The sequence below is a fragment of the Caloenas nicobarica genome, chromosome 13 (genome assembly GCF_036013445.1).
Source record: "Caloenas nicobarica isolate bCalNic1 chromosome 13, bCalNic1.hap1, whole genome shotgun sequence".
NCBI lineage: Eukaryota > Metazoa > Chordata > Aves > Columbiformes > Columbidae > Caloenas > Caloenas nicobarica.
In genome coordinates this window covers 7,770,609-7,796,771 of record NC_088257.1, presented here as the reverse complement: position 1 = coordinate 7,796,771, position 26,163 = coordinate 7,770,609, and the positions used below count along the sequence as shown (strand labels likewise).

The 26,163-nt window shown below is 41.8% G+C and overlaps 1 protein-coding gene across 2 annotated transcripts; it reads left to right on the top strand.

Moving 5' to 3' along the window:
• Positions 1-389: 389 nt before the first annotated feature.
• On the top strand, positions 390-25,651 carry MAML1 (mastermind like transcriptional coactivator 1). 2 transcript variants are annotated; one of them, XM_065643771.1, is made up of 5 exons: positions 390-876; positions 10,506-11,915; positions 14,244-14,513; positions 19,029-19,143; positions 21,291-25,651. In XM_065643771.1, exons 1-5 carry the CDS (start codon positions 508-510, stop codon positions 22,271-22,273), a joined length of 3,147 nt encoding a protein of 1,048 aa, XP_065499843.1. In that variant the 5' UTR covers positions 390-507; the 3' UTR covers positions 22,274-25,651. The 2 variants fall into 2 exon arrangements, with proteins under 2 accessions (XP_065499843.1, XP_065499842.1); XM_065643770.1 differs by having other exon boundaries at positions 10,503-11,915.
• Positions 25,652-26,163: the final 512 nt, after the last annotated feature.

Here is a 26,163-nt window from a genome sequence, read left to right as displayed (position 1 = left end):
TCGTGACGCGCTACGCGGCGTGACGTCGCCCACCACCCAGGAAGCTCCGCCTATTTGTTCTCAACTCGGCTCTTGAGAGGAAAAACAGTTTCAAGATGGCGGCGGCGCGGATAACAATGGGGAGCCAGGGGTTCGGGCCGGCCCGTGCCTGAGAGCGGCGGCCGCCGGGCCGCGCCGCGGGGCAGCGGAGCGGGCTCCGGGCGGGCCCCGGGGTGCTCGGGCAGCGGCCGCCGGGCAGGGTTGAGGGAGAGTGGGGGGGAGCGAAGCGGCACCGGCCTCGGGGGAGAAGGAGGAAGTGGGGCGGGGGGGAGCGGAGAGGGCGCCGGGCCGGGCCGGGGGGAGGAACCGGGGCGGGGGCGAGCCCGGCGGGGAGCCCAGGTGAGGCCCGCGGGAGGGGGAGGAGCGGCGGAGGCTGGGGAAGGCCCGAGGTGGGGAGTCCCCGCCATGGCGGGGGCCGGCGTGAGGAGCCGGTGAACGGCGGCTGCCGCCCCCTTCGCTCTCCGGTCCATGGTGCTGCCCCCCTGCCCCATGGCGGAGTTCGTGGTGCCGCGGCACAGCGCGGTCATGGAGCGGCTCCGCCGGCGCATCGAGCTCTGCCGGCGGCACCACAGCGCCTGCGAGTCCCGCTACCAGGCCGTGTCCCCGGAGCGCCTGGAGCTGGAGCGCCAGCAAACCTTCGCCCTGCACCAGCGCTGCCTGCAGACCAAGGCCAAGCGGGCCGGCAAGCACCGGCAGCCGCCCCCGGCGCCGCCGCCGCCCGCGCCCCCTCCGCCGGCCGCCGCCGTCGCGGGAAGCGCCGACAGGACCGGAGCCAACGGGCTGGAGGCCGAGGCGGCGAGCGGCGAGCAGCACGGCCGCAGCAGCACGTTGATCGCGGTAAGGGCCGCGCCGGCGGGTTGGGGCCGTGGAGGGAGCCGGCGGTCGGTGCGGCCGTGCCCGGCTGGCGGCGAGCGGAGGGCGGAAAACGAGCCCTCCCGGTCGGTGCGAGGGCTGTGGTGGGAGGGCTGGGGCTGGCGGTGCTTTGCAGGGTGCTCGTGTCTGCTCTGTTCCAACTTCGCAGCTGATAAGGGCTGTTTTATTTTTCTCTCTTGTCGCCTTTGCGCGCCGGAAGGCGACATAAACACTGGTGCCTGTTGAGCTGGGAGTAGGGGTGGCTGGTGATGCTTACAGTAACTCAGAGTAATGTTCTGAGAGTGGTATTTCTGGCTAATTCACCTAAAACGTCCCTGCAGGAGCTGTCAGGGGAGCATTAATACTGCAGTGGCTTTAGATTTTTTTGTTTGTTTGCTTGCTGATATCTTTAATTTAGGCCGTTGGGTTTTAGTGGACTCACTTGATAAGAAGATACGTATTACTGCAGTGGAATTTTTAAGACAAATAATATGTGTATTAATTGTGGTGCATATTGGAAAGAATTTCTGTGGAAAGGCAGCTGCTTATTTGCCACTCTAGTGGGTGTGAACACTATGGGAATCCCACTCCACCCATTAAAAACTGGCTTAACTCAAAATCTTAATGTTTCTCTGGCTTCTCTAGCATTTCTGGTTGTCAGGATATATTCATACAACCCTCTTTGTATATCAAGATAGCTATTGCTTAACTTATTCTGCACCCTTTAAGTATACTGCTATATAGTAATGTGGCAGTAATGTAGGTTAGTAGGATAACCTCGTAAAGGTTGCCTGTCTTAATACTTGTCTATCTTAAAACTGGCTATTTGTAAATGGTGGCCTTCACGAAAATGATACAGTACTGTTCTAAGTGTCTTTAAAAGGGGATACTGGATTAACCTGAGACATTTCCAGGTTAACAGATAGATTCAATCATGTTTTTAAAATGGTATGTGTATTTGGTCAGGTTAGAAGCAAAGGAGGGTGCAATCCTTTGCTGTCTGGGACATCAGTTACTATTTTAAAATGGAATCATGATAGAGCTTACTCCGTACTTGGGTATGACCAGCATGATGTGAAATAGTGAAACATGGGGCACGTTGATATCAGCTTTAATGTAACTGGCACCAGGCAGCACGTGTGCGGTTTGTAGTGTTTACAAGATGAACTGAAAATGTTGTTCAGCCAAATTGTTTCTACTCTTTCTAATATACACATGAGAATCTAGGACATACTGATTTCTCTGAGGGCAAAGATAGTTGTGACACACTTAGAGCACTTCAGTCGTTAAAGAAGAGTCTTTGAGGAAGCGAGGAAACCTTGTGCATTCCTGACCAGTGATTCTGTAAAACTTTCCAGGTAGCCGTTGTTTAGTAGACTGATCTTGAGTATAAAGTTGTGTCAGAACAAAAGTGACTCAAACTCATATTTTATTATCTGAAGATTTAGTGGGTTTTCTCTTTATTTCCTGTCTAGGCTCTAAGGCTTTTTGCATATGGGGCTCTATCCATTAATAATGCCTATTTTTGTTACACCCAGACCTCTTTAGCATGTGAAATCCTGTTGCTTAAACTGCCACTACACGTCTTCATATTGATCTTCTAAAAGAAAGACGTCTTTAATTCATTGGTGTTGTTTCTTTTAAATTGCTTTGGATGTGGATTTGATCTAATTACCGTCCATTATAATGAGCGCTCTCAGCAGTGAGGTTCTGAAACACTGCACATCTGGGGAAGCCCTTCTGGTACAGGAAGCTGCTGCCAGTGGCCAATTTACACAACAGAAGAGGGTTTTAGTGTATGAATGACTCTTCCTCGTGCTGGCCTGCTGTTTCCTTCCCAGGATACATGACTGTGAGCTTAATTGCAGCTGCTGATTCATCACCTCGTTACTAGGGTATAAAGTTGGTTTGCTTAGTAATTCAAGTTTAAAACAAAAACAAAACCCCCCAAAACCAAGAAAGAACAAAAAACCAAAACCCAGCCCCACCACACCACCACCAAAAAACCTTTGCTGCTAATTTCTCTAGGTTGGTATTTTACCTCTAGCAATTATGTAGCTGTTATCAAGACCAAGCATGTGCTCCTTACGGGAAGGACATGGGTTTGGTTTACAATATTCAATAAAGTTTGGATGAACACCAAAATTATCTTGTTTTAAAATATCTTGGACACATTCCTTTCAAAAGAATGCTGCTACATCAGTGAAATATGCATTGTATCAGCTATCCCTGCTGTTATGATCCAGAGTTTTCCATGAAGCTGCATATGAATCTTCTCTTGAAAACTGGTACTTTGTGTTGAAAGCTAATGAAGCATTTATTTGAATCCTCAAAAGCGAAAGCAACTCATGCAAATGTAAAGGGGTTATGATCCAGCATCTGAGGGCTTGGCATACAAGGATGTGAAGCTGCACTGCCGCAAATGTGGACAATGGGAGATGTTTGCACTCCCAGATGCTTCGGAGCATCTTCTGCAGATTCTGAATCATTGTGGGGAACAGGACAGCACCGCTGCTTCCTTGTTCACATCTTGTATGATTTTTCATATGGCCACAATCAAGTATTTTCTCTTCCATTAATCTTTTCTCAGGTTTAGATCCTGAAGCTGGATGAATCTTGTTTACAGGCAGAAGGGGCAGATCATCCTTTGTTTTCTTACTATGCAGCTCTAAAGTTGAGCCACAGAAACTGAGAGAATGCAGTATTGATACAGAAATACCTTGGATGATTTGTGCACCGTGTAGGCCTGTCTGTCATTTGAGAAAAAAGACAGAAAACGTATTAGGTTCCTATTTTTTTTAATTTCGAGACCATTATTTAATGGTAAATTCAAATATTGAAATTAACTTCATATTTCTGTTGTTTAAGATGACATTATTGAGACTGTGTTCAAAGTAGAAGATGCTTAGTGTCTGGATAATGTGTTGCCCTCTGCGTTAATCCTGTATTTTTGAGAAACAAGGAAGTTGTGAAGTGAAAGAACTTGTCCCATAGCACATTTTTTCCTCTTTGCTAGGTTCTGATATGAGACGGTTCATTCTTATATGCCGTTTAAATTATCTGCAGAGAAGATGGGCTTCCTTGTATTTCTCTGATAGACTGTAACATAGTGTGTCACTGAGCTGAACAGAAAGTGTTTCCTTGACATGCAAATGAGAGTGGCAGGATCTGGATTTTCATCTCCACTCCTTGTTTTATGATGTGGTCTCTTGGAAGGAGACCTGCTCCATGTTTCTTGCTGGGTTTTTTTTCCCCACCCGAGAGCAGTTGTCGTGTAGAGGGCTTGCTTCATCTAGGACTGCTGCAAAACCACAAAACGGTATTTCTGGAATGGGCAGAGGAGGTCTGGTCGGTGGCCTGTCCTGGGAATGCTTTGTGTTAAAGCTGAAGAGCAGACCAGCATTTGTTTGGGAATGATAGAAGTTTTTACATTAATAATGGCTAAGTGCTAATTTAAGCAAAGGCACCAAGTAAAAATTTTAAAAATAAGCTCAAGTATAAAGAAAGCAATGCAATGTTTCTTGGCTGAAAAGACCTAGAGTAATAAATTAAAGGGAATAGATTGCCTGGATTGTACTGACAAGCATTAATAACATTCCACCAACAAAGTTCAGGCTGGTACACTAACAATTCGGAAGACCTCATTTTTGTGTAAGCTGTGGTATAGGGATGTTAAATTCTGAAATTATGTTTTACCACAGAAATAGCAAATTATTTCCACATTATTTATGCATAACTATAGTGCAGTGTAGTCTTTGCCACCATTGTTTGTTTTTGCTGACAAGTCTGATAGTTTGTTGCCCAACAACTCAGACAGGTTTTTCTCTGTCTCCTTTTAATTCGATGTGAGGTATTGTTGTATCTTTGAAACATTTCCCGTACTAGATTAGTTAGATATGCAGTGATGCTTCCTAAATTCTGAGCATCTGGGAGCGACTGATCCGTTGCTGTTCAAGTTCAAGTGAGGTGCAGGATCTGGCGTTGCAGCTGAAGGCACAGCAGGTTTTTTTGATGCAGCAGAACAATTCCTGTAGCAGAAGCTGCCCCTTGTGACTAATGCAGGCTTGGGATATTTATAGACCTGTGTATCCACAGCCCTTCTTCACTCCAGCAGGCAGTCACCCAAATACAAAAGTCTGCTGGAATTAAAGTCAAAATTAAAATTAGTCCAGCAGTTTGGTTCTGACAACACGGTGGAATGCAGGAACACATTGGGTAATAAAATGCTTTCCTTGCAGGGGGAGTGCAGCCTTGGAAGCTGTGGGTAGATGCACAGTAAATGGGGAGTTCTTAGCATGTCGTGTAGTCAAAACGTAATGTTTTCTATAAAAAATTCATACACAGCCGTTTCTGATATTTGCATTGTTGTTCCAGCTTAAGAGGTTTTCATCTTTGTTGCTCCTGTCCTTGACCAGGCAGGAGAGGAGAATCTCTGTCTGTAGAGGCCCTGCTGTAAGCTCTGATTCACGGGAGCTTCTCTCTGTTGCTATCCTATCGCTTCCATGGCAGAAAAATGGATATATTCTATTTTCCCCTTCTAGGTGAGAATGCTGGTATCTAGCTAGGAGGCACATTGGAACTAGATTTTTATGGTGTTTCTAGAGTAACATAGCATTTATTCTTTGAAAATGACCAGCGTTACAATTCTCCTGCTGGTATTTCATGACAAATCCTTGTAGACATAACTTAATTCTGAGACTGAAGTGGTAAACTTATTCCAAATAAAATACAAAAAATTATAGCTCTATATATATATATATATATATATATTTACTTTGAGTCCTGTAACTGAAGAGAGTATAACAGCGTATTGGATTTTTACACAAGTAGTTTGGTTGACTGTCCTCAGTTTAATAATTCTGCATTGTGAAGGGTTTCTTGCTTTCAAGCGAACAATGTGAACTGAACTTTCATGCTTGCTAAGTTCTGATGCATTGAAATGTCATTGGTTTCAGATTGTTATCTAAAACTAGTTTCAGGTATTGAGTGTTTCACACTGTTTCGACTTCTGGAATCACAGAATCACAGAGTGGTTGGGGTTGGAAGAGATCATCTGGTCCAACCCACCTGCTAAAAGCAGGTTCACCAGAGCAGATCGCACAGCAATGTGTCCAGGTGGGAATAATATTTTTTATTTTTAAAGAAACAAACAAAACCCCATAACCAAAACAAACCGACCAACCGAAAAAAACCCCACAACACCAACCAACCAAACAAAAAAAAAATCAAACAAACTTTGTGCTGCTGTTTTGATCAGCTGTTTGTTCATGCCCCTTTCCCAAGGCAGTCAGAGAGTGCTGCACTGGACTCTGAAGTTCTGGACTCTGCCAGTGCTAACAGAAGAGCTGGAGATGAAGATTTAAAGCTTTTCCCATTTCTTCTCACGAGGCTCATGGCAGTTTGTAGACAGCTTTCCTGGAGCTCCCCAGCTGCCCCCGCGTGCGACCTCAATGTGGCTGAGCATCGGGGTGGTAAAACTGCTGGGTTTAAGACTGAGATAGAACATAGCTTATCAAAATTGTGTGTTGCCCATTTTCTGATGGAAGCCTTGTTGTCTTGCTGGGCATGTGTCCATCCCTGGCACTGCGATCCTCTGTCCTAGTCGGGTGCAGCATGGATGTCCTAGGGGCTATATGGTCAGAGGCCGCTGGTGTCGGATGTCTCTTGTGCTGGGTGACACCAGGGGTTTGTGTTTGTGTTCCTCACGTGAGGAACCGACGGTTAGGGCCCGACTTGCACGTGCGCTCCTGCCAAATAAATGTCTTTATTATTGTGTTGAAGACTCTCTTGCTGGTGTGAATAAAATGCAGCTCTGATGTGATGTGGAGAAGGTGCAGCCTGTGGCCCTTTCAGAAACTCCATGTCCCGTCGTGGGCCGAGGGGCTGAGGCTTGTGTGCATCCCCTGCTGTGCACTGTTCTCTGCACACAGAGCTTAAATACTTTGGATAAATGCTTTTGGGCATAATAGTTTTAGGCAAAGCTAAAGAGATCTTGGAGGTTTATCTATTGTTGGGAAGTTGAATAGGCTGGAAAAATGGGAATACATTTCTGTATCTGATCTGGTGACAATGGAAATGGTCAGTTCCTGCGTTACAAATAAAATTGCTTGATTCTGCTAGGAAAACCAGGGACAGCATAGCAGAGGGCCACTGTGCCTCACAGGGTGATAGTGGAGAATAAAATTAAAGCTAAAGGGATTTTCCTAGTGAGTAGCAAGCTATGCTTTACTTTTGTCAGCATTTTTTTTTTTTGAGTTTTGGCAGAAGAGAACAGGTTTTTCTTGCCTTGAGAACTCTGTTGGAGCAGCTTGATATGTAGATAGCTTGTAGTCTGACTTGTGTCTCACATAGTCCTTGGGGTTTTTTTCCATAAAACCAGATTATTTGGCTAGATACAGACAAATTGGGGAAGAACTGAATTTAATATTTCCTTTTTCTGTTATGAAATCAAGATCTGAGATAATATGTAAGAAATGCATATAAGAAATTAATTCCACAAGAGAAAGTTGCATTATTTGAAGAGTAGTTATATAATTGTATTTGGTGTGAGAATTTCAGGTTCCGTTACTCAAAATTAAATATGAATAAATAAAAGGTATCAGAATGTATGTGTAATGGCAGAGGAGAAGGAACCGGTAACTTTTGGCTCCCACAAATTTTTGTAACGCTGTCTTTTCTCGAGAGAAGAAAGGAGGTAGAAAATGGTTACTAGGTTAGTTTTAAGCTGGTTAGCTGATTATATTGTAGATAGTGTAACTACAGGAGCATAAATCTCAGTGTAGACTCACTGCGATAATATCCAAGTGTGCTCCTGACTCTTCTTAATGTGAAAAGTGAACTAGGATGCAAGTGCATTTGATGAATAGCTTCTAAAATTCAGAAATTAAGTGTCCTGGTTACAAACTGAGTTCAGTCTTTTCTGATGAGGGTAGAAGTTAAGCAGATTTTCTTCTCTCTTATGTGTCTCTTAGCTGTCGTGTATATGTAGGATATCTTTCAAATAATCTTAGATTTAGCTGAGGTGAAGCAAGGCTGGAAGCAGTCACCTCCAAATTTTACTTCATTTGTGAATTTATTTAAGTTATTTTTTATTTAATCTTCTTTTCTGACAAAGGAATGTAGTTTTAGGTGAAAGGAGGACTTTGTCTAGAGCAACTGAAGTCAGGATATCACCAAGAATCAGATATCTGAGCATTATGAGTGTTAAAACCCACATAGATATGAAAGTCCCTACATGTTTTTATTGAGGGAAGGAGCCTATGATGGATATTAGGGGTCTGTGTCTCTTTCTAGGCTACAGTAAATGTAGTTTATAAGCACGGATGACTTAATTTTAGACGAGTTAGCTGCATACATTGCAAATGGTAGAGTACAGCAGCAAAGACCTTAGCACGTAACAACTTCTGCAATATATGTCCAGCAACCGAGGTGGGTTCTGCAGCCTGTGAAGAGCTGTGTGCAATTTTCACTATAAAGCCACCAAAATCCTCATTGCCTTGAGTTGTCTATAAGAATGATAATTATATCAGTGACCAGAATGGGCATACATTTGGTTTTAATATAGAAATTGAGAAGAATATGTTCAGTATACAAAACCAAGTTATTACTTTTATGTCAGTTTTCAGGGAGTGCATTTTCCCCTAATGATTTAGAATTAAGGAGGATCCATTCCCAAACTTTGACTCATCATACGACCTTGAGCAGGTTACTCATCCACCTTCAGCTTCAGTTTTCCCGGTTGGAGTATTGTGTAAACAATGGGAAACGTGACTGAAAGCCAGATGTTGTGATTGAGTTGAAGTTTTCTGGTGTTAGTTTTGCCTTTTTACATAACAAGGAAAATTTCATAGTTTTTTTTCCCAAGCCAGTATTTGAAAAATTCACTCGAGGTCTGCTACTCCAAGCTGTAGACCTAATGTTCAGATGAAGAGAACTCAAGTTCCAGTCTCCACTTCAGATGTACTCGTCTCATCTTAGCAGGTCTTCTGCTACTCTCACTACTCTGCTGTTTCCATGAACGATCTAGAAGATCATAGTTTCCTGGGAACCTACAGTCTGTCCCTCAGATAAACATATGATTTTGCTGCTACCTTTGAAAGCGTTAAACAAATAGTGGTTTGTTGGGGGGTTTTTTTGCTTTTTTTTCTGAAGGTCAGCTAACTGTAGACTGTTTAAAAAAAAAAAATTACAGTTAACTGTGAACCAGTCCTCCCATCATTAAATCAAAGAATGGTGTTGCCCAGGCAAGTGCTGTAAAATTCTTCTGATAATTTATGCTGGCTCTACACACAACCTCTTGCTTGAGCGCCGAGGTCTTGAGGTTTCCCGTTTGTTCTTGGATGAGACAGTTTTCCCCAAGGGTGAGTGGACTTGCATCCTGGAAACTGCAAGTAATATTAAAATAAGCATACTTGTCCTGGGGTTTGTTTAACGAGCTGCTTTTCTGCCATCTGAGCGTGCTGTTGGGTGAACCAGGCTGCAGCTGGGCAGCTGTTTGTGGGGATTCTCCTCCTGCTGGGACGTACAAAGGGATCTGGGACACGCCAGGAGCTGGCAGAGCTTTCTGAGCCCACTGCTCCCTTTGAGCAGCGTCTCTGCCTGTCAGGTTTGGCTGTGCGGTGCGGTGCTTCCAGCACAAGCAAAGCACAACTGTTGTTTTTTTACAGAATGCACATGAGGGAAGGAAGAGTTTATAGTCATCTTTGATGTGTGTGTAAATGCTGTTTTCAGATGTTCTTGACGTCACTGGAAAGAACCTTATGTTTGAAAGCATGCTGGCAGGAAAGAAGCTGAACAGTGTCTCTCAAACTCTGCTTGTTACTATTGCTGTACCCTCCACTTGCTTCTAGGTGGCACTATGAGAAAAAGAATATGTGCGTTCGCTGGCCATGAGAAGCCAGCTGTTGGGCTGGTTGGTGCTCTGGTGGTCACAGTGCAGAGAGGAGCAGCTGGCAAATACTCTGGGAGAAAGGAACAGACTTACTCTGCTGTGATAGAATGGACTGAACTCTGAATTGCATTTTACATAAGTGTGAAACGGTGGTCACTTAGTGACAAACGGGTTTCGCTTTAGAACCAAAAATGTGATAGTGTACAAAATGTATCTGTGTAGTTCTTTTCTAAAAATTGTAATCGCAAGAGAAATTGTTTTCTTTTCCTCTAAATATTTAAATTTGAGACTGCTTTATAAAGCAGTGTTACAGAACAATTTTACTGTGTGTACATGGGCAAAATAAAATACATGGTTTTATTCACAAAATTTGAATCTTAACATTCTTCAATGTCTTTGCATTTAGAACAGGAAAAATCATAGTATGTTCTGGTTCACAGCAATTTCTCAACTTCTTATTGTCAAAGTATATGGCAGCTTTTGGTTTTGTTTGAAGGATGGCTCTGTTTGGTGCAGTACATATTTTTGGAAGTCCGCCCTAACAGATTGTAGAAGGGAAGTCATCTCAAGTGATAACTTGTAAAACAAATCTTATTAAAGCACAGATCTAACTGCTTTTTTTCCTAAAATGCTTTATTTAGAGGTAAACAGTGTTCTCATAAGAAATAAAAATCCTAATCTATGAAACATAAAACTAAACTAAAACTCTTTTGTTTTTTAGCAGCTCCATGAGACTGTGAAAAGAAAGCTGGATAGTGCTGCTTCCCCGCAGAATGGAGACCAGCAGAATGGCTACGGTGATGTCTTTTCTGTGTCCAAGAAACTGCGTCGTGATGATGGTCTTGGTGGAGTGAGTGGTTCTTCCAATGGAATGCCCCCTGTGTCTCCACTCCATCATCTTGACAAGAAATCTGGCAGCGGAGATACCTTACAGCTTAACGGAAAACATCCGATGGGGCTGGATGGCATCAGCAAGAAGTGTCTTCCAGATACCAACCTGCAGATGAACGGAGGTGGTGATGCTGATGACTCATTTCCTCTGAGTTTGAACAAAGAGCTGAAGCAGGAGCCTGTAGATGATCTTCCATGTATGATTGCTGGAGCAGGGGGTTCTATCTCGCAGAATAACTTGATGCCTGATCTTAATCTTAATGAGCAAGAATGGAAAGAACTTATTGAGGAGCTTAATAGATCAGTGCCTGATGAAGACATGAAGGATCTCTTTAACGAAGACTTTGAAGAGAAAAAAGACGCAGATTCTTCAAATTCAGCTGCACAGACTCCGTTGCCACAAGATATTAACATAAAGACTGAGTTTTCCCCAGCACCCTTTGAACAGGAACAGATGGGATCTCCTCAGGTTAGATCCACTTCTTCAGGTCCAGCGTTTATTGGTGCTCCTTCTGTACCTGTAAGTGCCGCTTCTCCAGCGGTTGGTAGTTCTCAGGCTATATTTCAGCCTTCCAGTCAATCAATGACTGAAAATCCTAATCAGCCCATGATGCAGGCATCAAACCACTCTCAGAACGTCCAGAGGCCTCTCCCCAATGTGTTGTTACCTGGGAAGGGTGCAGGAAGTGCCAAAGAAATGTCTTCTGCTCATCAACTTCAGCAGATTGCTGCAAAGCAGAAGAGAGACCAGATGTTGCAGAACCAGCAACAAGCTTCACAAGTCCACCAAACAAATCAAATGTCTACGTGGCAACAGTCTGGGCCTTCTCATAGTCCACTGGCTGTCCCATATACCATGGAAAACCCCACCAGCCCGTCAGTTTACCAGCCAGACTTCAACAATCAAAAACTCATGATGCCTAATATGGGAAACAAAAGCTCGCCGAGAGCTGGAGGCAATTACCATGTGAACATTTTAGGTCATCAGCAAAACAGCTTGAACCAGAACGCTGTGAATAGTCAAGGCTCGATGCTGGACTATGGGAACACCAAACCCCTTTCACATTACAAAGCAGAATGTGAACAGGGGGTTCCGGTATCTGGGCAGAACAAGCCCCCCATGTTGGCCTACATCCAACACCGCCAGCAGGCACCACTGGCTCATGTGAGCGATGACCAAAATGGGATGATCCTGTTGAAACCCAAGTCTGGAAACATTGCCTACCGACTACCGCACAGTCAGGTGAATGTTCTGGCTTTTCTTACCTTTGTTTAGTAGCAGATCTAAGGTTTTGCGAAAGGGTGTTGGATCCATAAGACTAGAGTACAGATTATCTGGTATTGTTTCAAAACAGTTGCTGCATGATTTTAAAGAAGAAAATTATAATATGCAATCAGCTGAGACAAGAATCAAGAACTCTGTTTTCCGCTGGGGATGGTTTTTTTAATACTGGGTTCTGAGTCATGTGGTAATGCGTGATTTCCAGCTTAATGTATTTTGTGGGCGACAAATTATGTCGTGCTTCATAGAAGCTTCTACTTACGAAGATAAATAGATGCTTTGTAAACTTTTGCCTAAATTAACTGGTGCAAAACTGTAGTGTTAAACAGTGTTCTCAAAGAAGCTTTGATTTCTTTACCTTCTTTTTAGTCCTTACTTGTGTCAGAGTTGGCTTACTATATATAAAAAGACATACCTTCAGTTGCTGCTTTTTGAAGAGAGTTGGAAGTGGGGGCTGCATTCCTGATTTCTTGGGTGTTCCTTGGGACTTTTCAAATCTGAGAATTTGTTACTGGTTAAGACTCTGGGGATTGAGGAAGCATGGGATAGGAGAGAAATAGATCTGTAAGCATGAGTAACAGTAATATTTGTCTGCCTGAAGCAATATGCTTCAGGTTTTCTCGTTAAGGAAAATTCCAGATGCTGCTGCTTTGCCTTATATAAAACTGATACTACAGGTATTCTGCAGGTGAAAATGTATGTAGTGGATGGAGGGTATAGGCTCATTGGGATTCTGTAATGTGCTTGCAATGCACACACTAGAGGGCTTGTTGAGAAGAAAGGTCTCTATTATAAGGATTAAAGCTCCTCTAGCAAAAGCTGTTGGAGATCCAACTCTAGTCATACATTCCCTCAACAAAACAAAAAAGCCATGAGAGATCCGATTAGTCTGTGGTAAAGAACACACTGGCATACAAATAAAAATATGGGATCAGTGTGTGCCTTATGAGGCACAAAATGTTAATCTCTTTAAAAGGTAGCAGAAGTAACAATCTAAAGACATGTTGATCAAAGAAAAATGGAAAAGAGATGATTGTGCGTGTCACATCTCCCCCTCCCTGAAAAACATGAGGATGACCTTGCACCTACACTGCCATGCTTGCACTGAATGAACAGAAATACTGATGGACGCTTCTGGAGAATTTCTCAAAAGCTTGCATGTAGAACAACTTAGCACAGCTTTACCTATATTTCACTCGTGATTTCTTACAAACTGCAGAGAGTGAGAACCAACAGCCGAACCCGTTAGCTGAATTCTAAACTCGAAAGTAGTATTTGTTTGTGTAACTGGAGATGAGGCTGAAGTGTGCTTAAAATGATAAAACTGTCACATTTCAAATGGATTTGCTGGTACAGAGAGAACAGTGTCAGATCCTTCATGATAATAATTTCATGTTATTTTTGCTTATCCCAAGTTCCAGTCTCCAAAAAGAGCAGAGTTATGAAAAATTAATAATAACAGGCTTATCTGTAGTAGTATTTTTCTCTGCGGAATATGGTGATGGTTGAATTGCTGGAAAAGTATGTTAAGACTCATTTTGATCAGTAATACCCTTCTTCCCTTTCACCTGCAAATAGTAAATACTTTGATACTAAAAAAAAGCAACTTTGGGGGGGGATAGAAAAGCACTTGCTGAATTAAATGTTGACAGAAGAGGCAGGATTTAAATAAGTGTTTTGTATAAGGAAAATTTAAAACGTAGTGTTTGAAAAGCTGCTACCGAAGTTGACTGAAGCTGGTGTTTGAGTTGCTGTTGGTAACCGATGCCGTTCCTCGGGCTGAGCAGAAGCACACAGAGCTGTACACCCGTGTTTGAGCTGGACTTGGGGAAGTACTTTGAGACTGAAGTTAAATCCTCTGTTCCTGAATGTTGTGGAGCTTCTGACCTTGACACTGAACTGTCACTTCTGCACCTGGCACTTCACAGATGTTTTTTTGGATGTCTTTAATTAGCCTAACTGAAAACTGTATCGCACTTTGCCTTTTCCCTTACAAGCTTCACAAGTGAAGAAGTTATTGCATAAAGATGACAAATTAAAGAGAACCGATCTGATTTTTATTAAACAGCAAATGCACAGATAAGCAATAATTGATGACTTCTGTTTTTTTAGACATGTGTTACGGTTCCCTTCCTTGGGTAGATTTTGTCTCTCCTTTATCCTGTAAAATGATAAAAATACTACAAATTGTGGTCATCACTATGAAAGTGCATTTCCTTGTTTGTGTAACTACATACAGTTTCTGAATTCTGGAGGGCTAACCTCTTTCTGTTTTACTGTATTTTGCAGGATCAAACCCCTTCTGCTAACGTTCCTCGCGTTCCTGTTTCCGTCCCAGGCCCTGGCCTGGGTGCCCAGGCTCCCAGTGTCTCCATGGCAGGTAACCACAGCAACCCATCCTATATCAGCAATCAACAGCAAGCAGCAGCGATGAAGCAGCACCAAATGCTGATGGACCAGCAGAAGCAGAGGGAGCAGCAACAAAAGCACTTGCTCATGGAGCAGCAGAAGCAGCAGTTCCTGATGGAGCAGAGGCAGCAACATCTTCTGGTTGAGCAGGTGAGAGGGGCCAGCAGACTTTTTTCCTTTGCACTCATTTGCTTTGGCCTGAAACAGCATTTGAGGTTTTGTCAAATAGTTATTGCATTACAAAATAAGGAATGTAAACTGCAGAGTGCTTTGGTATCGTAAGTATAACTGCTGTTTCTATGCAAGTAACCCAAACACGTAGCGCTTGATTGCCGAGGTTTTTTTTTTTCTGTTGCAACAAGGCGCTGTGGTGAACAAAAAGAACAAAACAAGTAGAACTGAATAGTGTGAAAATGCAAGACAATACCTACATGGAGAGAAGGTATCAGCGATGGTGTAATTCTTTGTGAAAGAAGAAAGGCAAGTGAAGTCAAAGCAAAAATAAAATATAAGGTCAGGGTACTGTTGATGTGTTCTGTAGAGCTTTAAAAATGGAAGCAATGAGCAAGGGACTCCATAAGCTCATTCTGCTTACCGCCTTTCTTCCCTGTGAGATCCACAGCAGTTCATGTTTCAAATTTTAAAACATCTTTCACTTGTTTACTTGAGGAAAATAATTAGACATCTGCATCCAAATTGCATCTTATGCTGCCAAAAGAATTTAACTCTGCTCTCCATCAGAGTGCAGAAAGCTGCTTTAGCCTCTCCCAGGGAAACGGGCTCCTTGTGTGAACCTTCCTGAGCTTTAAAACTTCTGCAAGTCTTTCAGCTGGGAATGAGCCCAAAGGGCCTTCTTCGCGTCATTGGTGCTTTTCTGCATTTTTAAAAGTCCACGCAGGCATATTCCAGGCACTGTCACTGTGCATACAGAGAAATTATCAGTATCTAGTCTGAAGGGAAGGGGAAGATGAATTTTTCAGTGATTTGTGAGACCCAGAGAGACCCTGGTATTCAGATCTTCTGGAAAAAGTGTAATGATCTCTACTGCTGAAAAGTTTTGTCTTCGACGCTAATGGAGGGAAGGGCAAGGAAGAACTGTGGAAGGTGTCATCTTTGAGGATAATGGGAGGAAAAAAAGAAGGAGCCAGTGCTTTAATGAAGAAAGGAAGAAGAATAACCAAAAAACTGCATTTATCCCTGAGAATTAACAACAACAAAATTTAAATGCTCTGGAGTCCTTCAACTGATAACAGTTGGGACTGTGTTATTGCCTTAATTTTCGGCACTGTTAAAGAGTGATAAATCTCAATGTTCTCAGCTTTGAAGGTGGCAGTTGTTATCCTAGTAGATAGGATTTTCACTATAATAATAGTCTGGAAAATAGAGATGGCAAGAGAAGGTCAGGTAGTGGGTGTGTGTGGACATCTTGACATTTATTGCAGCAACTGTCCATCAGAAGCTTTATTTAAGAAAGAAAGAAAAATGATACAGCCTCCTCTGAACTGAAAATATGTGAAATCTTGGTTGGGGACCACATTTTGCAGGGAAGAATCTGCAATATCGTGGAGCTGTGGCTGTGTCAAGTCCTACCTAATAGCTTTTTTTGATCGCTTAGAGACTTGTGCTAAAATTGAGGACTAGATTGAGGTGATGGAAAAGCCCCTTCAGTTCTTGACCCAGTGTAGATAGAAACATAAGAATGTGCTTGCCAGTGTTTCAAAGAAAATTGTGTGAACATTGGTGAAGATACTTGATGTTTGGGTAAAAATACAATTTGGGCTAAGGGAATATCGTGGTGGAAATACTGTTTACGTTGATAAATATATTACCAAAGACTGAAGACAAAGAATGCCCAAATCTTCGATTAAAATAATATTTGCTATATGATTTCTGTGATCTATAAACTTATTAAAAGTATTGGATTTATTTTATATATAAGTTGTTCAGTTTTTGGTGCCTTGTATGTTATCAAATGTCAAAAATTATTAATCGTTACTCTTCCAAAATGTTAACCAACAGATACTCTTTGAGAGAAGGTGGGGAGAAGGGGAGTATGGGGTGTTAGCATCCTGCTTGTACTTTTGCATCACTGGTGAATGACAAATATTAGAGCTCTAAGAGCTGTGGCTCAGGTTTCCTTAGCTAAATAATGGACGTAACACACATCGAACCTCTCTGAACACTGAGGTGGTGTATTAGCAGGGTGATAATTAGCATATCTCAGTGTTAAAATATTTTTTTCTACCTATTTGCTGCTGCTTAGGCAGCACATGTTGCTGTAGTAAATATCAGAATTATGAAAATATTTTATTCCTGTCCTAGTTATGGTAACTACAACTAAGGTCTACATTGGCCAAGAAGGCCAATGGCATCCTGGGGTGTATTAGAAGGGGGGTGGTTAGTAGGTCGAGAGAGGTTCTCCTTCCCCTCTACTCTGCCCTGGTGAGACCTCATCTGGAATATTGTGTCCAGTTCTGGGCCCCTCAGTTCAAGAAGGACAGGGAACTGCTGGAGAGAGTCCAGCGCAGGGCCACAAAGATGCTGAAGGGAGTGGAGCATCTCCCTTATGAGGAAAGGCTGAGAGAGCTGGGTCTCTTTAGCTTGGAGAAGAGGAGACTGAGGGGTGACCTCATAAATGTTTATAAATATATAAAGGGTGGGTGTCACGAGGATGGAGCCAGGCTCTTCTCGGTGACAACCAACAGTAAGACAAGGGGTAATGGGTTCAAGCTGGAACACAAGAGGTTCCACTTAAATTTGAGAAGAAACTTCTTCTCAGTGAGGGTGACGGAACACTGGAACAGGCTGCCCAGGGAGGTTGTGGATTCTCCTTCTCTGCAGACATTCAAAACCCGCCTGGACGCCTTCCTGTGTAACCTCACCTAGGTGTTCCTGCTCTGGCAGGGGGATTGGACTAGATGATCTTTCGAGGTCCCTTCCAATCCCTAACATTCTGTGATTCTGTGATCTGCATCTCTATAGTGATACTGGAACTCTGATCCCAAATAAGAAGCAGCTTTGCTTTGGAGCTGAACAGGCTTGGATGCTGCATTTGCCACATTTCTTGAGCTTGTCCTGCCCACTTAAGCTAAATCCTGTTAGCATTCTAATTTGATATTTATTTCTTTGGATACACAAGATACTGGATGTAGTTTGTCAGAAAGATTTCTGAATCAGTGGATATCTATTTTGCAGGAAAATTATAGTTTCAGGCAGCTTCAGTGCCATTCCCTGTGACACTAAAGCTTGCCTTGCATTTGGTATTCTGCCTTGGTTTTTTGTTTGGTTTTGTTTTTTTCCTGAGCCAAGTTCTGCGGTTCTTGGCTTCTCTCAGAACTGTGGCATCTCTCCTTGGCTTCTGTGGTCAGTCTCTTTCAGGTTTGACTGGTCCTGCAAGCAGCAGGTCCTTTCTGTCAGGCAGCCTTCCCTCCTCATTCCTCTGCGTGTCTCAACAGCTGCTGCTTTGCAGACATTTCAGAAGGATGGCAGTGATATGCATCTGCCCGTTTGTTACATTGCACTTCTCTCTTCTTTAAAGGTTTATTGCTTGTGTCTTTACCCCAGTACTCTTGGTAGGGAATTTCAGTCCTCTTCTGTGCTCTGTGCCACTTTATATAAGTAGGTAGTTGTGCATTGTATCGCTACTTGGTTAGGTTGGAGTTTCAGCCCAGTCAAAGAAATCTTAGGAAGAAGAGGCAGAAATGCTTTGCTCGATATGTTTCGTATTGTACAAGCAGCCTGTTGTCTGTTTAAACTGTCAGGATCTCTCAGCGTGCTGTTAGTGCATGTGCATACACTCTCGACATTCCCCTCAAGGCTTTAAATTTCATTTTCTGCAAAAGTTTTGTAATAGACAATTTGCTTATTTTATTTTTCAGATGTTTTTGTCATCAAATAGGTACAAATTGAATGTGCTTTCTTAAGGTTATTTTGAGTCATTACTAGGGTTTGTTTGAATTCATTGGTTTGTTGTTAAGAAAATGATTTTGAATAGTGTTAACAAAACTTGTATAGCTTCTATTATAAACTTAGTTCTGCAGTTTCCCATAATCTTCTCAGAATACCTGTGGTATACAAAGGTTTGTGTATAGTTTCTTCATTATTGAAAACAAGGGCTAGAAAATATTTATGTGTTCAGTTTTTGCTTTTCTCTGCAACTTTTTTGATATTTATGACTTGTACTCTAATTTCTAAAGATAGGTCTAAAATGAATTGATCCAGGGCTAAAAAGAAAAAGAAGTGCGAGTTCTTTTTGTACATACTCACTTGTGCTTGTTTTGTGCCTGTCAGTGTCTTTGAGTATTGCTAAAAATGCCTGTTGATTATGTTACTGGTTAAAAGACTTAACATATCAGATTTTCAGTGTTTTAAAGGCTTCAGACACGCATTGCAGTAATTCCTGTAGAACGTACTGTTGTCCTGTTGTCCGAGTTCCTGGTGCTGTCACTCATCAGATTGAACTGACTCTGTTTGAACCTTGAGAACAAAGGTGTAACGTGACTTTAAGGCTGCAGAAGCCCCTGTAATTACCAGCTCTGCACTAAAGTATGCAGATAATTTGTTTTTATCCAAGATCATCACCCTTGGAAAAAGGTTGACGTAGAATAGACTATTTCAGTTGGAAGGGACTTGTTGTCTAATTGTCTTGCACTGAACCTTTTTCAGGAGAAACAGCGGCAGCAGCAAGAGCAGCAGCTGCAGCGGCACCTGACTCGACCACCTCCCCAATATCAGGATCAGCCGCAGAATCCGTATCAGCAACAGGTTGGACAGTTCACAGGTAAGCAAACGTGGCAATTGAAATAATGGCAGAAAAAATATCAGGAGTGAAAAGCAAGGTGTCTTCGAGCTTCCTGGATTGGATAGCTTTTAATTAATTTATTACAACATCTTCCCACGTCACTGTGCCTTAAAACTTTTAGGCCTATACCCTGATTCAGTTGCAAATTAACAGCTTCCCCTGTCCCAGATATCTGGGGCAACTTAAGCTTCTGATTATTAGTATTGCTTTGGAAATGGGTAACATTCTTTAGTACCTTCATTTTTCTAAAGACCTTTTTTTACTACCATTTCCCTTTACAGGTTGTAAATTCTCCTTAACTTTCATGTATTAGGATTCAAGGGTTTTTTTCTGAAGCCTAACTTCTCTACTACTTGAATCTATCACATGCCCTCATTACAGGAAAATAAGTGATGTGTTGTTTCACTCCTCTACAAGGATGAGTTTAAAATTCTCTCATATTCTTATCCCTCCTACATTTAGAAGGGAATGCACTTCAGGTTCTCTTTGTTACGTGTTAGTGTCCTATGCGTTTTGGGTTTTTTTTGTAGGAGAAGCAGCTTGATATGTCTTCAGTGCATTAGCACTGATAAATAAAAAATGTTGTTAGTGTTAAGCTGGAATAGCTTCATGAATGTGGAAAAACTAGAGAACGGTAAAAACTTGTCTCCTTACTTGAAAAATCCCTACTTAGAGGGCATCAAGAAACCACTTGTCTTTTTTTCATAAACCTGAAGTACAAAATAGTGCTTAATCCCTTTGTTTTGTTTCCTTACTCTCTATTTTCCCACAGAAATAAACACAGAAGGGAAAGGATGCAAATAGAAATGTAATACCCCTGTTCTGACGGTGTCTGTGACTATACAGCGTCTAGTAGAGCTGTGACTGGGTTTTGTTACTGAACTGAAAAAACTTGACACCAATACAAAGGGATTATGTGTTAACACAGTGATCAGTAGCATCCTTCAAATATTGCACTGAAACATTTTTTTTCTACTGCCACTTTTCTATAGAAATGCAGGAGTGCACCTGTTAGAAATAGAATGTGTTTTGCTCTAATGAACATCAGTATTACTAAAACTACTTTTTCCTTATTATGGTGATTGTAACTATTTTTTTTGCATCTTAAATCCTGGTATGTGCACTACCTCTTCACTGTACAGTTTCAGTGAGACCTCCCCCACACCTCTGGCAACATTGGTGTTTTTATGGTGTGCTTTTGTAATTAATTCCATTTTAACTTGAATTATATTTGAATAAAATTATATTTGAGTAAAAATTGAATTAATAATAATGAAGAGCCAATGTTCCTCAACTGTCTTAAAATATGAAAAAATTCTATAACTTTTTGGTTTGAAAGTAGAGAAAGTACCAGTGTAGGTAGGTTTTCCTTGGTTGACTGTAAGAAGGGGAGTGGATTATGCATTATGCTTCACAGTACTCTTTTTTTTTTTTTTTTTTTTTCCTTTAAGTAGAGGCCTGTTTCTTCTACAGGAAGGAGCTTTTTTAGTCTGAATTTACAAGAACAAAGGACTTCTTTTGGTTTGCTGAGAAGACGTTTGCAAATCATCTTGCTGGGCTATCAGTATTGCATATTAACATAGCAAATATTTCATTATGGAAATTCAAAAGATACTTGACCAAAGATTTCTGAAAGTTATATAAAATAGAAGAAATTTATGGAATTGTGAAAACACAGGACTGGAAACCTGACAGTTGTACAATATGAGATACACAGTGTATGCACAGAACAACTGACAGTGTGTGTACAGTAAGTGGTATTTTTTAACGGCCTAGCAAACCGTGCATGCACTTCAAAATATGTGTGTATACCTTTGTTCACAAAGAAATATCAGAGTCCTGCCTTAAAAAATTAGAATTTAAAAAAATTTATGATGCCAGACTCTTAGAAGTGGTATTCAGATTTTTTTAGGACGTTGGCATATCTGTGTTTGAGATCAAGGTGGAGGTGCTAAATGGAGCAAGAATTGACACTCCTTAAAGTCCTGCTGCCTGTGTGTTGGCTGCGTAGGTTGGTTTATACAAATGCAGCTGCACCTCCTTTCTGGATTATAGTGTCTACAAGCCTCACTTGGGTTTGGTTGAACTGAGGTATTTAATGTACAAAATATTTCTTTGTATTTCAGGGTCATCTTCAGCCATGCCGGGGGTCAATAATTTAGGACAGTCCAGCTCCAGTAGTCCACGGATGTTTCCTCAGACCCAAAACATGATTCAGATGGGACCTGGACACGGTTCTGTTCCTCCGCTCCCGTCGGGCTCCAGTCAGCAGGACCGAGGGGTGACTCAATATACCAATATGCAAAACATTCAGCGAGGGGGATTATACAACTTGGCGTCTGGTATGACACAGATGGTTCCCCAGCACGCAACTCCAAGTGCCAACGGACAGCCACCCATGCAGAGACAAGGCAGCTTGGGCCAGGGCGCTGCCGTTCCTGCTGCGTACGCCCAGAACACCTTAGCAAACTCAAGTATTTCTCAGCAGCACAATAAAGGTGCGCTGAATCCAACCTTATCTAAGCCACAGATGGCAAGAGTACCAGCTGCTATGGGGGCCCAAAATCCATCTTGGCAGCACCAGGGTATCCCTAATATGAACAACCAGACACAAGCGAACAGTGGCTTAGGACCGTTTACTACCAACTCCTCTTTCCACATGCAGCAAACTCATCTAAAGATGGCCAACCAGCAGTTTGCCCAAGGAATGCCTCAGGTAAGCCTCAGCACCAGCCGGCCGATGACCTCCATGAATGCTGCTGTCTCTGGGCAGCTGTTGTCGTCATCTTTAGGGGCGCAGCAGCGGACAAACCCACAGCAGGTACCCTCCCAGCAAGTCTTGCCTGGCATGAACCAGACTGTTCCAGATCTGAATGCTTTCAGCCAGAATCCAAATCAGCAAATGCCCAGCAGAGGGAATCTTCACTGTAGTCAAGGGTACCCTGTGAGGACAACCAGTCAAGAGCTGCCTTTTGCCTACAGTGGCCAGTCGGGCAATAACGGACTTCAGAATTTAACTGGTGACACAGACCTGATAGACTCTTTGCTGAAAAACAGGACTTCAGAGGAGTGGATGAATGATTTGGATGAGTTGTTAGGAACTCATTAAAATAGGGCCGGGTGTGGGGGTTCTATTTTTTTTTTTTTTAATTATTTCATGAAATCTAAACAACATTTGGACCAAAAAAACCTGTGGCGTTGAGTCATGCAGGCATTAGAGGTAAACGGTTGGGAAAGGGACTGGAGCTGCTTCTCAATGAGTGTTGATAGGTGGTGATGGCGCACCAAGCAGGTCTACAGGAACAGTGCGCTTTATCTTGGTGTCTCTAAGGAGTTGCACACTTGAACAGGTCAAAAAAAATTTGTGCGCATCCTAGCCAGCCTTTCAGAAATCTCACTTGCGGTGTTCTAAAGTTAAATTCTTTAATTATTTAAAAATAAAACAGAATTCCACAGAAATAGTGCAGAAAGAAAACAAATAGTTGCACAAATTGTGTGTAGGACTTAGTCTCCTGCAGCTATTACTTGCAATCATTATTTGTTCAAAGCTTGAGATGCTATTATAGTACTGTCCATCAAACTTCTGACTTTTTATTTGAGAAGAGGCTGTATCGCACCTAAGTACGCTTGCAAAATGTTTTGAATTGTTTCTTTTCCCCATCGCTGAAGCATGTGCCTGTATTTTCAGTAAGCAAGTGATGTTTCACAGTAAATATTTCTAGATGCTGGTAATAGATGAAAGTATTAAAACCTGGCCAGTTAGTCTAGGTAGTCGTCTTAATAGATTGTAGTCTTTTAAGCTGCAGTTTGCACTCTGTTGTAGGGAGGCACAGTTCTTGGCTTGTACCTTGCTGTGTTTAAAGGGGGAATTTCTTATGGGAGAACTTTTAAACTATAGTAGGTTTAACGTGAATTGTAAAGCCATTTACTTTGCACCTGTTTCTTCATAACTTATTTCCAAAGGTAGTTTTATTTAAATGAAGGCTTCGCTTCATGACAGTTCATCTAGTTTTCTGTGTTGTAAAAAGTAAAGCTAACTTTTGAGATGAGTTCATTCCCCAAAGTTAGCAGCGATGCAATGAGCACAAGACTTTGTCACTTCAGAATTAAAAAAATGAGGAAAAAAGAATTTGGCTGAGAGGCGGAAAGTCGTTATCAGCAATAACAGCACAGGCAGCCTGGGAGAATACTTGGATCAGGGTTGCTCCAATATGGAAGTCTCCCCCTTTAAATACTCTTTTTTAAATACTGGGTTATGAGATTGATAATCTTTCTATAGACTGGAGGGTTTACTTCTTTAATATCCCTTGAAGCAGATGCTGGTTCTTCAGCTCAGCCCAAGGAGAGCTCTTATCCATATCTTGGGGTCAGTCCCAGAAAGGACAAAAACCACAGTGGGAACAGTCAGTGTTCCAAAGTCCTTACTTTCTACCAAAAAAAATCCATTATCCACCACGAAACCACCTTGCCTTAACCTTTATTTTAAAATGAAAATAGAGTTGAAAGCTTTTGTTTTAAATGCACAAATACCTCTTCCCTTTCTAAATCCACTTTTTTGGAAAACTCCTTTAAACTTTTTAACCAAACCCAGCATTGTGATTTAAAAGCAATTTTCCTTCAACACAGACTGGCTGCTTCAGGAGTTTTCTCTACTGCAGAGATGCATGAGAGGAGGATTTTTTCCAGAGTGGGTGAAGGGAAGTGAAGGATAGCATTGATTTCAAAGAAGGAAAATATTTTACTGTATCTGCAGCTCCTTTATGAGACAATTTGCACTTTTAAAAACTGCTTTTTAACACTAATACTTTAACCCTTTCCAAATATGCATGGAACATGGTTTGTCCAGCACACTTACCTAGTGTGGATGAATTACGCTCTGTTGAACAGATTTGATATTGTATCATGTTGAACTGTTGGTGAAAGACGTGCATTGATCAGTGGATCCCACCGTTGAAGAGTGGATAAAACTTCACTGAAGCAGACTAATCTCTCGTAGAGCTTTTGAAAAGAGAACATAAAGATTGTCTTTGGATGGGAAGACGAAGGTGTTAGTGACTTTGGTCGTTGACACTTCTGATATTTTCTAGAATAAATAGTTGAGATGCAAATAACTGATGCTAACGTTTCTTATACTGCCAATCTAAGAAAAGAGCTAGTGAGTTTGGTTTACTATTAATTTAAACCAAAAACTGGTCCAAGGTAAGTGTCATTAGAAGAGTATAGATAGACTAGCAATGGCAGGGGAAGGAGTGTTGGCCGTGTTTTTATTTTTAAGGGTTACCTTTGCACCAGTGTGCCTTCCCTTCCTATTGGGGGTACTTGAGACCTCATAACTTCAGTGGCATCCTTCAATGTCACTAGTTTTTTCTCCCCCTTACAAACACTTGAGAGATATAACAGGGTAGTAAGATGCAGCTTTTCTTTCTTCCCTGGTTAGGTTGTGGTGAAATCTGCTCTGTTTTTTAGTAGATTTTGCACACAGACTTTGTTTTGAATAAGTCAAAATACAATCCATCCAGTTGTGATTTCTTAATTGGAGAAAAAGAACATCTGCTGTTTGCATTATTACTACCAAAAAGGCAATCCAGCTAAACGTCCAGGAAAATGCAGATGTCCTCTTTCCTCCACTGTTTCTGGAAGCAAAGGTGGATATTGCTCTGCTTGACCGGAGGGTTTGTTCAGGAAGGTGTCTAGATTTGATGATAGGGCCTTTTCATGGTACTGTCGAAGTAAAATGAAGCATGATTCTAGGCGAACTGGCTTATAATGCCCATTGGTCTTCGTATGTGAACAGGATCCGAACAGCATTTAACCTGATAGAAAAAAAACAGCCGTTGCTTCTGGTTTTGGTCCCTGTCCACATAATGCGATCAGACTGTTGGAAATACAGTATCACTGTAACAAAGTGGAAACAGTTCAATGGAAATGAAAATACGGTTTAGATGTCCGTAGGTGCATGGGTAGGGCTGGGCTTTGCCTTTGTGCCCTTTCACATGTAGCCGTCTGTATATGCACTTGGGCTTTCCATTTGCTGCAGCTTCAGAGCAATAAAACATATCTCCCCTGAACTGTACCCAGCCAGCCGCCCATGGCTTTATTTATAAACTGCGGTTTTGGTTGGGTAGGAAAGGTGAGAGTGTCACTGTGCAACATCCACTGCCTTCCAAAAACCACGATTCAATTGAAAAGGGTGCTCAAAATTTTGTTATACACATTTCCTTTGTGTAAATAAATGTTTACAATTTTATATTAAAGATTTGAATAAGAGTTAGATCTTCTGACTGTATATTTTTTACTTTTTATAGATTTTAAAACTATAATTCTTTATATATGTGTTTGGGGGGTATTATGGTAAGTTTTATGCTTGTAAATGGAGAACAGTTGAATTTGATGCTAACCTTTATGAATTTTTGTCATTGAAATGTATAAAGAGTCCATTAATCCCCTTATTCTTTTACTACAATTACTGGTGCACACCAAAAAGAAATCCTTCACTTCTGTTTTATCATTATAAAATAAATATTTTGCTAGTGTATGAAACATATGTGGTGTGACTTTATACATTTGTGTGAGCTGAGCAGAGCCGAGCGTTGTTGTTGGCAGGGAGATGGTTCTTTCCGCCCAGCGCACAGTCCTGGTCAGCCTGTTACTAAAGCTCAGCTGTTCCTGCTCTGTCTGACCAAGTCTTACGGTTTCAGAAAGTCCTTTTAAGCAGGCCTCGGAAAACTTGCCTTTGAAAGCTTTATGCTATACCTGCTGCTTCTGGACTTTTGTTTTTTAAATGCAGTTGTGGGCTTTAAGCTGGGAAATACGACTGCAGAGGTTGTTACTAGTGAAAAGGATCTTAATAACTATGGAGACCTCACATGTGCAAAACCGTGGAGTTCCAAAAATATGCTCAGATTCCCTCAAAATGACAGGCCGTAGAGGTTTGAACTGGTTTCCTTGAGAATTGTAAAAAGACAAAGATGATGTGTGTTTGATGCAGGCAAACAGCAC

Excerpts from the sequence above, each read along its gene's own strand:
- MAML1 (XM_065643770.1), top strand. The coding sequence starts at position 508 with ATGGTGCTGCCCCCCTGCCCCATGGCGGAGTTCGTGGTGCCGCGGCAC. Across the intron at positions 877-10,502 it reads GCAGCAGCACGTTGATCGCG|CAGCTCCATGAGACTGTGAA; the intron begins GTAAGGGCCGCG and ends TTTGTTTTTTAG. Across the intron at positions 14,514-19,028 it reads AACATCTTCTGGTTGAGCAG|GAGAAACAGCGGCAGCAGCA; the intron begins GTGAGAGGGGCC and ends AACCTTTTTCAG.